At 46.1% G+C, this 12,529-nt stretch overlaps 1 protein-coding gene across 1 annotated transcript in view; it reads left to right on the top strand.

Annotated features, from left to right (window-relative positions):
• Positions 1-3,154: 3,154 nt before the first annotated feature.
• Positions 3,155-12,529, top strand: part of CLVS2 (clavesin 2) — a 51,554-nt gene continuing 42,179 nt past the window's right edge. Inside the window, exon 1 of the mRNA XM_064707982.1 lies at positions 3,155-4,241. Coding sequence (XP_064564052.1) covers positions 3,853-4,241 — 389 coding nt within the window. The 5' untranslated portion in view covers positions 3,155-3,852. The remainder of the gene's footprint in view (positions 4,242-12,529) is intronic.

Raw genomic sequence — 12,529 nt, forward strand, 5'->3', positions numbered from 1 at the left:
ATTTTTAAGTTTTTAATTTTGGCTAGCTTGCTTCTTTTGTCTATTCCATGCATTTATGCTCTGGAGTAAAGGAGAAAATCTAATATAAGTGTTATGTATTCATTTGCAAAACAAAACTAAAGCAGATTAAGGATTGGCTTATAGGATTCTGAATTGGGTTTGTACAGCCAGGTTTTGGTAGCAGGGGAGCTACAGGGATGGCTTCTGTGAGAAGCTGCCAGAAGCTTCCTCCATGTCCAGCAGAGCCAATGCCAGCCAGCCCCAGGATGGACATGCTGCTGGCCAAGGCTGGGCCCATCAGAAATGGTGGTGACACCTCTGGGATAACAGATTTTACAGGAGGCAAAAAAAGTCACTGCACAGCTGTAATTGAGGCCAGAGAAGAGCAGAGCGAGGACATGTGGGAGGAACAGCCCTGCAGACACCCAGGTCAGTGCAGAAGGAGGGGCAGGAGGTGCTCCAGGCACCAGAGCTGGGATTTCTCTGCAGCCCATGGTGAGTCAGGCTGTGCCCCTGCAGCACATGGAGCTCCACAGCAATGCAGAAATCCACCTGCAGCCCACGGAGGAGATCCATGCTGGAGCAGGTGTATGCCTGAGAGGAGGCTGTGACCCCATGGGAGGCCTGTGCTGGAGCAGGTTCCTGGTAGGGACCTGCAGACCCATGGAGAGAGGTGCCCACGCTGGAGCAGGTTTCCTGGCAGGACTTGTGATCCCATGGGGAACCCACAGTGGAGCAGCCACTTGAAGGACTGCACCCTGTGGAAGAGTGACCCACATTACTGCAGTTTGAGGAGGACTGTTGCCTGTGGGATGGGCTCACATTGGAGAAATTAATGGAGAACTGTCTCCTGTGGGAGGCACTCCATACTGTGCAAGGAAAGGACTCCTTTCCCCAAGCAGTGGAAATAACAATGTGTGATGAACTGACCACAATCCCCTTTCTGTTTCTCCCTGTGGCACTGGGGGAGGAATAGAGAAGGAGGGAAGAGTGCAGAGAAGGTCTTACTTTACTTCTCATTATCCTGCTCTGATTTCCTTAACAACAAATTCAATTAATATCTCTAATTCGAGCCTGTTTTGCCCATGACAGTATTTGATGAGTGATCTCTCCTAGTTCTTATCTCATCTCATGAACCCTTTGTTACATTTTCTCTTCCCTGTCCAGCGGTGGGGGGGAGGGAGAAGTGGCAAATTGGTGGGTGTCTGGCATCCAGCCAGCATGAACCCACTACAAGGTCACAGACAGGATACATTATGGATTTGATTTTGCCAGACACTGGATGCCTGCGGCTTGCCTCGCACCGAGCGAATTTAAGGCACATGTCACATGACCTACTCTTTTATTAGCTTAGTTGCAATGGAAAAGGCAGAGGAGAAGCATCAGAAATGGAAAATGATACAGGAAAAGTCTGGCAGTTTGTTCCACAGGGGTGATGGGAACTGCTATTCTGAAAGGCTCTCTGAGGAGGTAATGTAGAGGAAGATAGTAAGAGCAAAGGGAAATGAAGATTTCAGAATAATAGAAAATAATAAAAAAAGCGCACAAACTATTTCAGGAGCAATAACTGCTCTAAGAAAAAGGTATCAACCCAGATGAATCACATCTACAAAAGGGGGGTAATTTAAAGTCATTTTATCAGACAAAGAGAAATAAGCATTTTTAGAGAGTGATTCAGTCCTTAGATAGATAGCATATCTTTCTCTCTTGTGAGACATCTCAAATCACATAATGAAATTCAGATTGAACAGAGCTGGGGCACAATGACTGGGCATTATTAGACTGGTCCTTCCAAAAGTTTCTCCCTAAACTAGGACATGGGAAGTCTGATCCCTGCACAGGAACTCATACAAAATGCAGTAAACCCCAAAAAACTCTCTTTAGCCTCCAAAGGAATGCCAATTTTGCTACCGAAGCATTGCTCACTGCTCGGACCTTGCTCACTGCAGAGGGCTCCCTCCTGCTGCCAGGCACCTGGGGCTGGCCTGCAGCCCACTCAAACTATCACTGAAATGTTTCTGTGAGCCCTGCTATTTGTCTGAGAACCCATCCTACACTTTGTTCTGGTGCATCCTCCATGTATACCCTCTGAACGGAGCAGTGGCCTCAGTGCCTTTTCAGTAATTCAGCTTGTGTGCTCTGGCTTTGTCACCTTGGGAAAGGAGCCCGATGCAGTACCAGAGAGCTGCCCTTCCCATAGGAAGGAGGAGGAGGAGGAAGAGGAGGTACATGTTGCAGGCTTTCCCATGTTTGCCCTGTCTTTTGTGTAAGGTTGATTTTCACAGGCGCATTTGCATCGGGAAGGTCCAGTCCTACAGACAAAGGTCAAATGCTTTTCAGCGGAAACTTTTCCCCAAAAGAGACTGCAGCATCAAACTTTCCTGCATGAAAAAAGCCATCTTTCCTCAGGGAAATATTCTGCACACAGAAGTAAGATATTTTTGCCCTTCGCACTATAAAGCAACTAAAGACATGCCGCCTCCAACACGAGGCCACAAAAGAGGCTGCTTTTTTTAGTCCCAGATTTTTGAGATCACGGTGCTTTTCATTAGGAAATTCGGTCACAAGAGAGGATTGCTCAGAAAACCACCGCTTGACGAACAACATCTCGCTGTTGTCACGACCTCGACGCCGGACGCTCGTCCGACTCCGGCGGGATGCTCCGTGGGGGCGCACGCGTGGCCCCACTGACCCCGCATCCCCGCGGCCACCGCCCCGTACCGGGCCACCACCGCCACCACCATGTCCTTCCGCGCAGCCCCGGCGCTGCAGGCGCGCCCCGCTCCGCCGCCGGGAGCGCCGCGCCCCGCGGGCTGCGCTGCGCGGTGCGGAGCGGAGAGCGGGGAGCGGCGGAGCGGGGAGCGGCGGAGAGGAGAGCGGAGCGAGGAGCGGGGAGAGGCGGATCGCTCGCCCCGCGCTGCCTCCGCGGCCGGGGGCACGGCGCGGCGGGAGCGCGCCCGAGCGGGAGCGGGCCCGAGCGGGGGCGCGCACAAGGCGGGGCCGCGCAGCGGGCAGCCCCGCGCCGGCTGGTGCCGTCTGCGAGCGGGGCGGGGAGCGGAGGAGGCGCGGGAGGGGGGCACGGGCATCCTCCAGGCCGAGGCTCCGTTCGGCTCTCCGGGCTCCGCCGGCGAGCGGGAGGCGCGCTTCGGCAGCAGTACCGGCGAAGTACCTGCGGATCGGCTTTCCTCCTCCTCCTCACTGGCTTCTTTCAGTTTGGCGGTGGTGGAGCTTTTTTTTTTTTTTCTTTTTTTTTTTTTTTCCCTTCCCAACCCTCCCTCAAATTCAGGGAGACGCTTCTGAAGCGGGGTGAGCGCTGATCTTACGTAAATGGTGCTGCTCCGGGGAGGGCATCTCCCCTGCCAGCCCCGGGCCAGGGGAGCATCCTCGGGCGCCGCTCGCCCTGCCTAGCGAGCGGGCTCCTCGCTGCCGCCCTGCCCGAGATCCGCACCGGCAGCGGCACCGGCGGGGGCGGGCGCTGAGCAGCAGCCGGCAGCCCCGCAGCCCCGCTCCCGGCGGGTTTCGGCGCCTCCGCGGAGCGGCCGCGGGGATGATGCGGCGCGTTGGACCCCGCGGCGGGGAGGGCGCTATGTCAGAGAGATAACGCGCCTCCGCCCGCAGCCCGGGGGCAGTGTCGGTGCCAGCCCCCCCGGACCCGGCTGCCTGCGAGCCGCTCGCAGCTCGGCGGACGGACTGGCCGCGGCGGCGGGGCCGGGCAGCGGCGGGGCGAGGCCCGGCGCGGCGGGGGAGCGGCGGGCGGCCGTGCCGGGGCAGCCCGCCTGCGGGGGGCGAGCGGCCGGGAGGCTGAGGAGCGCAGGCAGCGGAGCCGGGGAGGAGGAGGAGGAGGGCAGCGCCATGACTCATTTGCAGGCAGGTCTCTCCCCGGAGACTCTGGAAAAAGCCCGCCTGGAGCTGAACGAGAACCCCGACACCTTGCACCAGGACATCCAGGAGGTGCGGGACATGGTCATCACCCGGCCGGACATCGGCTTCCTCCGCACCGACGATGCCTTCATCCTGCGGTTTCTGCGGGCCAGGAAGTTTCAGCACTTCGAGGCGTTTCGCCTCCTGGCCCAATACTTTGAATATCGCCAGCAGAACCTGGACATGTTTAAGAGCTTCAAGGCCACAGACCCGGGCATCAAGCAAGCGCTGAAGGATGGTTTCCCCGGCGGGCTGGCCAACCTGGACCACTACGGCAGGAAGATCCTCGTCCTTTTCGCTGCCAACTGGGACCAGAGCAGGTAAAAGCAGAGCCACTCGCCCACCTCAACCCCTTCTCTCCCCGGGCAATGCGTGAGGAAGCGGTGCCAGCGCAGAGGGAGAGAGGGTGGGCAGCAGGGACACACCCGGCGCTGCCCACAGGGGGCTGGGCAGCAGCCTGGAAGGCAGAGGGAGAGAATAAAGGAGAAACACGTTTTGTGGCTTAGGGCCCTTTGAAGCAGCTCATCCTTTGGGGTGTGAATTTTGGGAGGCAGGTAGACACTGCTGGTGTGCACTTCTCAGCTGTCAGCTAGGAGGTTTACACCCTTCTGCCTCCCCTCAGCCAGAGTGAGCTGGCACGTAGATGATGTGCTTATCCCCCAGACAAAGGCTGGTTGCACTCTCGGCTGGTCTTCCTGTTTCAGCACACACAGAGCTGCTCAGGTGCCATGGGAGAAAGTGGGAGATGCTGTGTGTAGAACAGGAGTATGGCTTTTAAGCTGAAAAGTTTGCCTGTGCAGGAAGCTGAGACTCTGAATCCTTTTCCTCAGCTGAAGAAAGCTCTTCCTGAGCCACCTAGAAATGCCAGGATGGAAGTTTCTGTAACCACTTCTTTTTCTACTCATGCTGCTCCCAGTGTCAATTCTCTGCATAATAATCTGAGTACACAAAGCTTTGACAACAAATTAGAGACTGGTCTCTAGAAAATTTCTGATCTTTTTTTTTGGGACTACTCTAACCTGAAGATGATTTAGTAGGGTGACCCAAGAGCTGTGTCACATCAAGGCCCTTTTTAGCAATTGGCTTGATATTATGTCACACTATTTGTTTATTCTAAATACATTGTGGGGGTGTTATGCTCAGTTTCTCCTGCAGTCTAAAATTATATCCACAAAAATGGCTTGATTTCAGTACATTTAAACTCTTAAAACCTGCTTCTGTGAGCACTGCACTGTTTTCTTCGGCTCCCAACCTGAGTAGAGGTGAAGGATCTGATTTCTCACTTTTTTAGTGAGAAAGCTTAGAATCTTGTAAGTTGCCATCCTTATTGCCACCAACATAGTGCTGAGTGCTCAGTGCAGGTATCCTCAGCTCAGCTACTTTGAAACTCTGGGGGAGACTCAAGCAACTGTCAGTGTGGAGAGAAAGGACAGGATCTGGGGGAGAGGCATGTTTAAGTTTGCCCTTCAGGTGTTTGTTTGGCTGTCCTCTTGCAGGTTTTGTGGATTGTCATCACAGGGAGCATTCCCACAGCTCCCTGCCCCAGCTGGTGTTACAGCTATGGACAGGTCTCTGTCCAGAGGGATGCTGGCCCACCTTGGCTTTCCTTTCCTTCAGGCATGTCAGCCACACCCACGCTGTCTATGGGAGAAGTTTCCTGTCCCTTGCTAACCCATGAAATCAAGTCTTGGGACTAGGAGAAAGCTGTCTGGCACTGCCCACAGCCAGGGTAGCGACTAGAAAGGGTGGATGAATGTATGCAGAGCTGGGGCCAGTGTCCTTTTTCTGCTTTGCTTATCTAGCAGATGAAGCATAAAAGCTGAGTGAAGAGCAGTGGTGAGGAGGCTATAGACTCACTGAGTATGTTTCCTTTCTCTGATAAGGACCTTCCTTGTTTCCCACAAAAGAACCAGGTCAACTTTTAATTTTAAAAACAACTTCACAAACTGTTAAAAATCCCTGAAGGAAGAATTAGCAAAGAAATACAGGTTTAGGACTTTTATTAAATTGTATGTCTATGATGAAGAAGTTCCCATGTTAAAGGTAGCATGACCTACTGTATACTGTTGTTTCTTATTAATAGAAAAATCCTAAAGCTTTGGGGGATACTTGTCATATTACTTGACTTGATCCTAGTCAAAAGAATACCAAGAATTCAAGTGCAGAGATAAAGTAGCATTTAAAATAATAATTGCCATGTAGAAAGAATAGGTTTATTTTCTTCTTGATGTTGGATATGCTGATATTTAAAGTACATGGGCTCAGCTGACACAGCAATGAGTTTATTGTGGTTTTTTTCATGAAGTCCTATCTGTATGATGAATATTATTTATGCTATGACACTGAAGTGGCTGGGGTACACTAGAGTACTTAATGGACGTGTTTGCAGTTGGGTGCCTGCTGCTTTTGAGCCCTGCATGCTCACGGCACGCCGCTCCTCCCGAGCGAGGGGTTTGTTTTCACACAGACCACTCAGACAAAGCAGAGAGAGCTGGAGCCCAGCTGCGGGGAGTGGCTTGCTCCAAGGCACATGACAAGTCAGTGACACATCTGGGAATGGAGCTAGGTCACTTTCTTTTCTAATTAATTTAGTGCCTTCCATTATCTGATGCTCAGTGGCTGAACCTGGGGAGCACTGTGGAACTTACGCCTGGCTGCTGTGCAATATGTCTCAAGCTTATGCCTTAACTGACTTGAGATATTGCAGTACATAACCCAGTGTTCCTCTTACAGCAACAATAGGAGGATTACTTATTGAAGCCTGTCTGGTTAGACTCTCTTTGTGTGCTTCATGAACTAAGTTAATAGACCACAGCAAACCTCCACTTTTATCATATATGTGCAAATTGTTATGGCCAGGATGTAACAATTAGAAAAAAAACCTTCCAATTTGTTATTTAAATGAATAGCAGACATACTGGAGATGATTTATATAGCACTGTCAGCCTATGATTTACATAGCTCCAATTAGAAAGAAAAGTGTGGGAGGCAAAAAATTTCTGTGGTAAAACAAGCCTGTGTACTAGATGTTAAATCATTAAATTAAAGCAGGGCCTGAAAATGGTACCAGATGTCCTGCCATCTGAACAACCCAATCAGACATGTATTTAAAACAAACAAACAAAAAAGGAAAGGTGAAAGATGATGCACTCAGTGGGTTACCAGCAGCTTTTCAGTGTGACCCAGCCTAAGTCTCTACCCTGTCTGTTCTATGGGGAAAATGAAGGTCAGTGGCATTCCTGCCAGGAAGCTGGATAGCACTCAGGGAGGGATCAGCCTTCCCTATTAGCTTCCAGATTGTTGATTCTTAACTGCATTTGGTTTGTAGGTGTCTATGTGCATTTGAAGACTCCCTTTCTCCTAATGTGTCCAGCTGGTGAAGTTTTTTTCAATTAATAGTGCAATTAACTTCAGCTCTCAACTTCAAGGGATCGGTTGTCATGCATGGTGTTGTGTATTCTTCTGGGCACCTGGACACACATTCCCCAGGAATATCAGTCTGTTTTGATGCTATGTGTTTGAAACCTTTCTGGTATTAATTATATCAGTTTTTTTCCCTAGAAAGTGCATTAGAGAAGTGAAATGGTGCCTAGTTCTGTGGGTGTCACAGCTCACATCATCCTCAGTGAACATGTAAATCCCCTGCACTCATTTACTGCTGCTTTTGCTGTTGCATCAGACAGTTTACAGCAGGGCAAAGAGGAGTCCACGGGTTTGCTTTCTAAACTAGGCTTTCACGTGCACAAGCGCTAGAAACTTTTCCCCCTGTTAAAAGAAAATGTAACTTCTGTAGCTATGAGGAGGCTGGTCTGTTCCTCAGCTCACAATAAACAACAGGCAAGATGGCAAGGTATTTTTCAGACTCTGATGGAAGCAGTATGACAAAATAAATAGCAATGCTAACTGTAGTAACATATTAACAGTAAAAAACCCAACTGTTTAGCAGAGTCAATTTTTGTTTGGAAGTTATATCTTCCAAATGATAACTATTAACTAGTGTAAACACTGTCATTTTTGCTACAGTTACTCCTGCTGACTGATGCTGTTTTATTGTTTCCTAGTTTTCTCCCAGGTATCCCTATCTGCCTATCATCACCTGTATTTAGACTGTAGGGGTTTTGACTAGGGAGCTTTATAATCAATGTAAAATTTAGATCCACTGAATCTTCATCTGTGGCTGTGACTGTTAGCCACTGGGCTAATATGTGGCGTAATTAATGGTATTAAATCTGAATCTAAAAGCTAATCTGGTAAAATACTTGAAACTATTTCTATTTTTTCTTTGCATTTTTTCTAACAGTGGTGGTGCTTTTTGTATTTAGAATAAGATATCCTCAGGGGATGCTGCCACTATTTAAGCAGAATAGCCATAAGAGAACTTTCAATCCCCCATCTGCTCAGCATTCAAATCTGTACCCAGACTGACAAACCAAGGAGATATGAGGCACCATTTCATACTCCTTTGTGTATCTTGAGGGCTCTTGTTTTGGTGAAATTCTAAAAATATTGAGCCAGAGCAGTACCTTAGAGATGGGATGATGGCTCAGACACTTGACCAGCCTTCTCTTTTAAATCACAGTGGCACAAGAGCTCATTTGACAGAAGCCTTTTCTTGTCCAAATGGTGAGGAGCTTAAAATACAGACTGTGCATTCTTTATGTGTTTCAGACCTTCAAGAGACATATGGCTGAAACTCAAGCAAAGGAGACTTTCTATTTATCTGTTCTAGTTCACATCCTGAGAGGCAGATTGATGCCATTCAGTCCTAACTCTCAAAATTACTTCAAATTTCTTTCTTTTAGGGAGGACATGACAAGTAGCCATAGAGATAGTAGGGTAACTCTGCTGAATCAGATTATCTGTTATTCAGGGCAAAAGTGAATTGACTGGAACCAGAATCTGGTTAAATAGATGATATGGCTGATGCCACTCATCATCAAGAGCATAAGGTATTGAAAACAGCTGACACAGCTGAGTTTGACGTGAGACATCTGTACCCTGCACTCTCCCTGTCTCTTCTCTTCATGTTGGCCTGGTGGAGGTCGCAGTGGATGCACACAAGAGGATGCTTAGATCACATAACTTAGAGGTAAAGGTGAAAGGTCCTGGTGAAGTATTACCAAGACTTGACAGCCATGTCTTCCAGACTGTTTTCCCCAGAAATCCTTGGAAATATGTTGAATCTGTTCATGTCCCACAAAAAAAAAAAAAAAATCTCATAACTTTTCTTTTCTGCAGAAGGGAAATTGCTGCCACTGTTAAATTACAAGAGAGTGGGATGCTCAGTAAATTGTTTGAGGCCTTCTGTTTTTGACAAATAGAGACCCCAGTGAGGCATTTCCCTCAAAAGCTGTGTCACTGTTGGGGTAGAAATGGTAGCTGTCCCAAAGCATTTGAAAGAATCACTGTCAGTGTGGCTGTTAACTTTCACACCTTCTCAGGCTCTATTACTTTCAAGTCACCCTAATGAAAAATTTCAGGAGGTAACAGAGTATGTCTTGCACACTAGTCCCTGCTTCAGTCAGTCTCAAACTAGGACTCACATAAAAAAGGAACATTAAGAGTGCATTATATATGTGATAACATATTTTCAGCATTTGTTACTCACATTAATAACAGGACTAAAAAACTTGACCAAGTTTTCCATTGAATTAAGCATGGTTCTATAAATAGAAGGCATTAAATACATTTAAATTAACTGTGAGTTTTTGATTATCCTAGCAATTAGTAATATCTTGCTAGCTACAATATGTCCCATAAGAGTCTGTTTAAACAAGTGAATGCAACTGGATTTAGCCATAAATAAATTAGGATTTATTTATTCACAGCAGAACTTCAGGCTGCTACAGAACATGCACTGCAGCCAGTTGGGCCCAGCACATCCTACATATCTGACAGCACTGGGGCAAGTCATTAGAAAACTGGTGCCAGGGCAAAATGTGTGGCTTGCTGTTCCTTAAGTACATGTTTTTACTTAGCACAGATTGGTAAGAATAAAACAGAACCATCTTCCCCTCAGACTGTACACCATAGTCTCTTCAAATTAAAGGCTAATATTATCTTTTTTTTCTTTTTATTCAAAGTAGAAAGGCAGTCAAAGCTGCCTTGGACTAAATACATTTCTTGCTCGTCCCGGTTTTCTCACTTTTGACTGGTCATATTTCTGTATCTGTCTGGAAAGTAATTTCAGTGTGGAACAGAAGTTTCAGCAACAAATTCCAGAGTAATTTTTTCCATCTTCTTTTTACATAGGATTTTGATTTCCCCAAAGTCCAGCCAGGGGTGGACTGGCAGAGCCTGTGCATCCTAGTGGTAGCAGTGAGGTGAAATGTCCGAAAAAATGGGGCTGGAATGGATTAAAGATGAGTCTTTACTCTGTTCTGTGTGAAAGCTTCTGTGCAGTTTCTTCAACCATGGTTTTTTGCTTGAGCTGCTTGGCTGATACTTTCAATACTCATCATTTTGCATCACCGGAGATTTCATCTACAACACCAGGTTTACATTTCTGGTGCCTTAGCATGTGTTCAGAGTAAAAGCTGCTTTAAATACTCACTAATGGATTTGTCTCTGGTGCTCTGCACTGTACTTAAATAAGGTATTGAAACCAAGAGAAGAGATCCAGTACAGAATGAAGAATAGCTCCTATCTTCAACTAATTGCCCTGAAGGGCGTTTGAGGTGGGAAACTTGATTGTTAGTGACATGTCCCTGTGTACTCCTGATGTAGCATTTTAGACTTTAAGAATACTTCAGGTACCTCCCTCTGGCAGAAAGCATTCTTGATTGCTTTTAGCTGGACTGGTTTTATGCAGGGCTTCTCTCTTATTTTCAGTGAGTGAACATAAATAGTATTGTTATTGTGCACTGTATTTTTTACACTAGACCTACAGTAGGAACTATGGTAGTGGTGAATATGCCACAGATTTGTGGAGACCCAGCCCTGTGACTCTTATTTAGTCTCTGTGGTAGCTGAAATTCTGTTCCCATTGCTGCCCGACAGTTTTCCCATTTACTTAAATGAATTAAACACATATTTCTGTTTACGTGTATACATCTTGTATTGGACTCTTAGGTATACATAAAAAAAAGCATTTTTAGGTCAGTCTTAGAGAGCTGACTGGCCTCATAAACAAAGAATCTTTATGTCTGATGCTCCAGATTTCTAGCAGTCTTTTGCCACTAGGAAGCTGTTAATCCAAGGCATGTGAAATCTCCTTAAACTCCTTAGGGAGGACAGTAGAGATGCACATCTGGAACTTGGGACCCTTATTCCAGGACAGAATGTAGGGTTCTGCACTGTGGAGCCCTTTCTGAGAATGAGATCTTTTGAATGGGATAACCTAAATGTCAGGTGGGGTTGAGGCTAATTTTAGAATGTAAACATTTTTAATGTCTGTTCCTTGTATGAGCTGTGGTCAAAACCGTCCTCAGACCAAGGCATTCCAAACTTCCTGTTAATCTTAGATCTCATAAAAATAAAGCATTAGAAAAGAGTTAAATCTCAGAAAAGTTTAAAGGAGTGAATATGAAAAATTTTGTCCCTGTCAATCGAACAAAAATAAAAAGGCAAAGTATCTCTAAAATGAAAGGAAGAATTTTGTTTTTATAAAATTACTTTTAACACTTCCCTTTTTGTTTTCTGGAGAAAACACACTTTCTCCTGTTCAGACATTAGGAAAGTCCTTTATTGATCCCTTTCCTATGAATGCATAATTGGAAGTTCACAGAGTTTTAGTTGGCTAAATAAACAAAGATGAAAGATGGGAGGAGTCAGTTACAACAGCTAAATTTCACTTGTGTTATTTCCTTTTGCAGATATTTTCAAAATACAGTTATGTCCACAACAGAGCAGTGTACTCATTGTATTAAAGCAAGTAAAATTCAGTATAATTTAATTTAATTACTAAGTAGGCACACATGCTTTTTGCTACATACGCAGAATGGTGAAGAATTCTCTAGGGGACTCACAATTTTGAAAACTTCTGTTTGATGTCATCATGGAAGGCATTTAAAGAGCTTTGCTTAAAAATATATGTACACTGAATATTTAACTCTTTCATTTCTGGAATATTTGTATTTCTGATATTTTTCAGGTTTAACTTTCTAGTGCGTCATTTGATATTGTGGTGTGGACTGGCAAATTTATGTCTGTTTTGATAACTGTTTATAAAATGCCACAATCCTAGAATGTTTTAGGTTGGAAGGGACCTCAAAGATCATCCAGTTCTAACTCTCCTGCCATGAGCAGGGGCATGCTCAGTAGACAAACACCTCAAAGCCCTAGTGTGTGTTACCTTCTGCTTTTAAGATCCTTGAGTAATCAGCCTTCTGCACTTGTGGATTTAAGAGAAAAAATTACACAGAGAGTGGGATAAGGAGAGCATGTGGAAATTCCCAATATCAGTTGATAATTTTTTATGACCTATTATTTCATTTCCTTAGGAAAATATAGGAGGAGACTTTGGATCTACACTTCTAGTATTAGTCTCAGGTTTTTGTACCATTATGATTTTAGAAAAATACAATTTGTGTAAAAGTTCTTACACAGACAATGCAATTATTTTTATTAATGCAATTCCCCATAAAGATACTAAGGCAGCTTAGGATAC

This window comes from Zonotrichia leucophrys, chromosome 3 (assembly GCF_028769735.1).
Source record: "Zonotrichia leucophrys gambelii isolate GWCS_2022_RI chromosome 3, RI_Zleu_2.0, whole genome shotgun sequence".
In the NCBI taxonomy this organism is placed as follows: Eukaryota; Metazoa; Chordata; class Aves; order Passeriformes; family Passerellidae; genus Zonotrichia; species Zonotrichia leucophrys.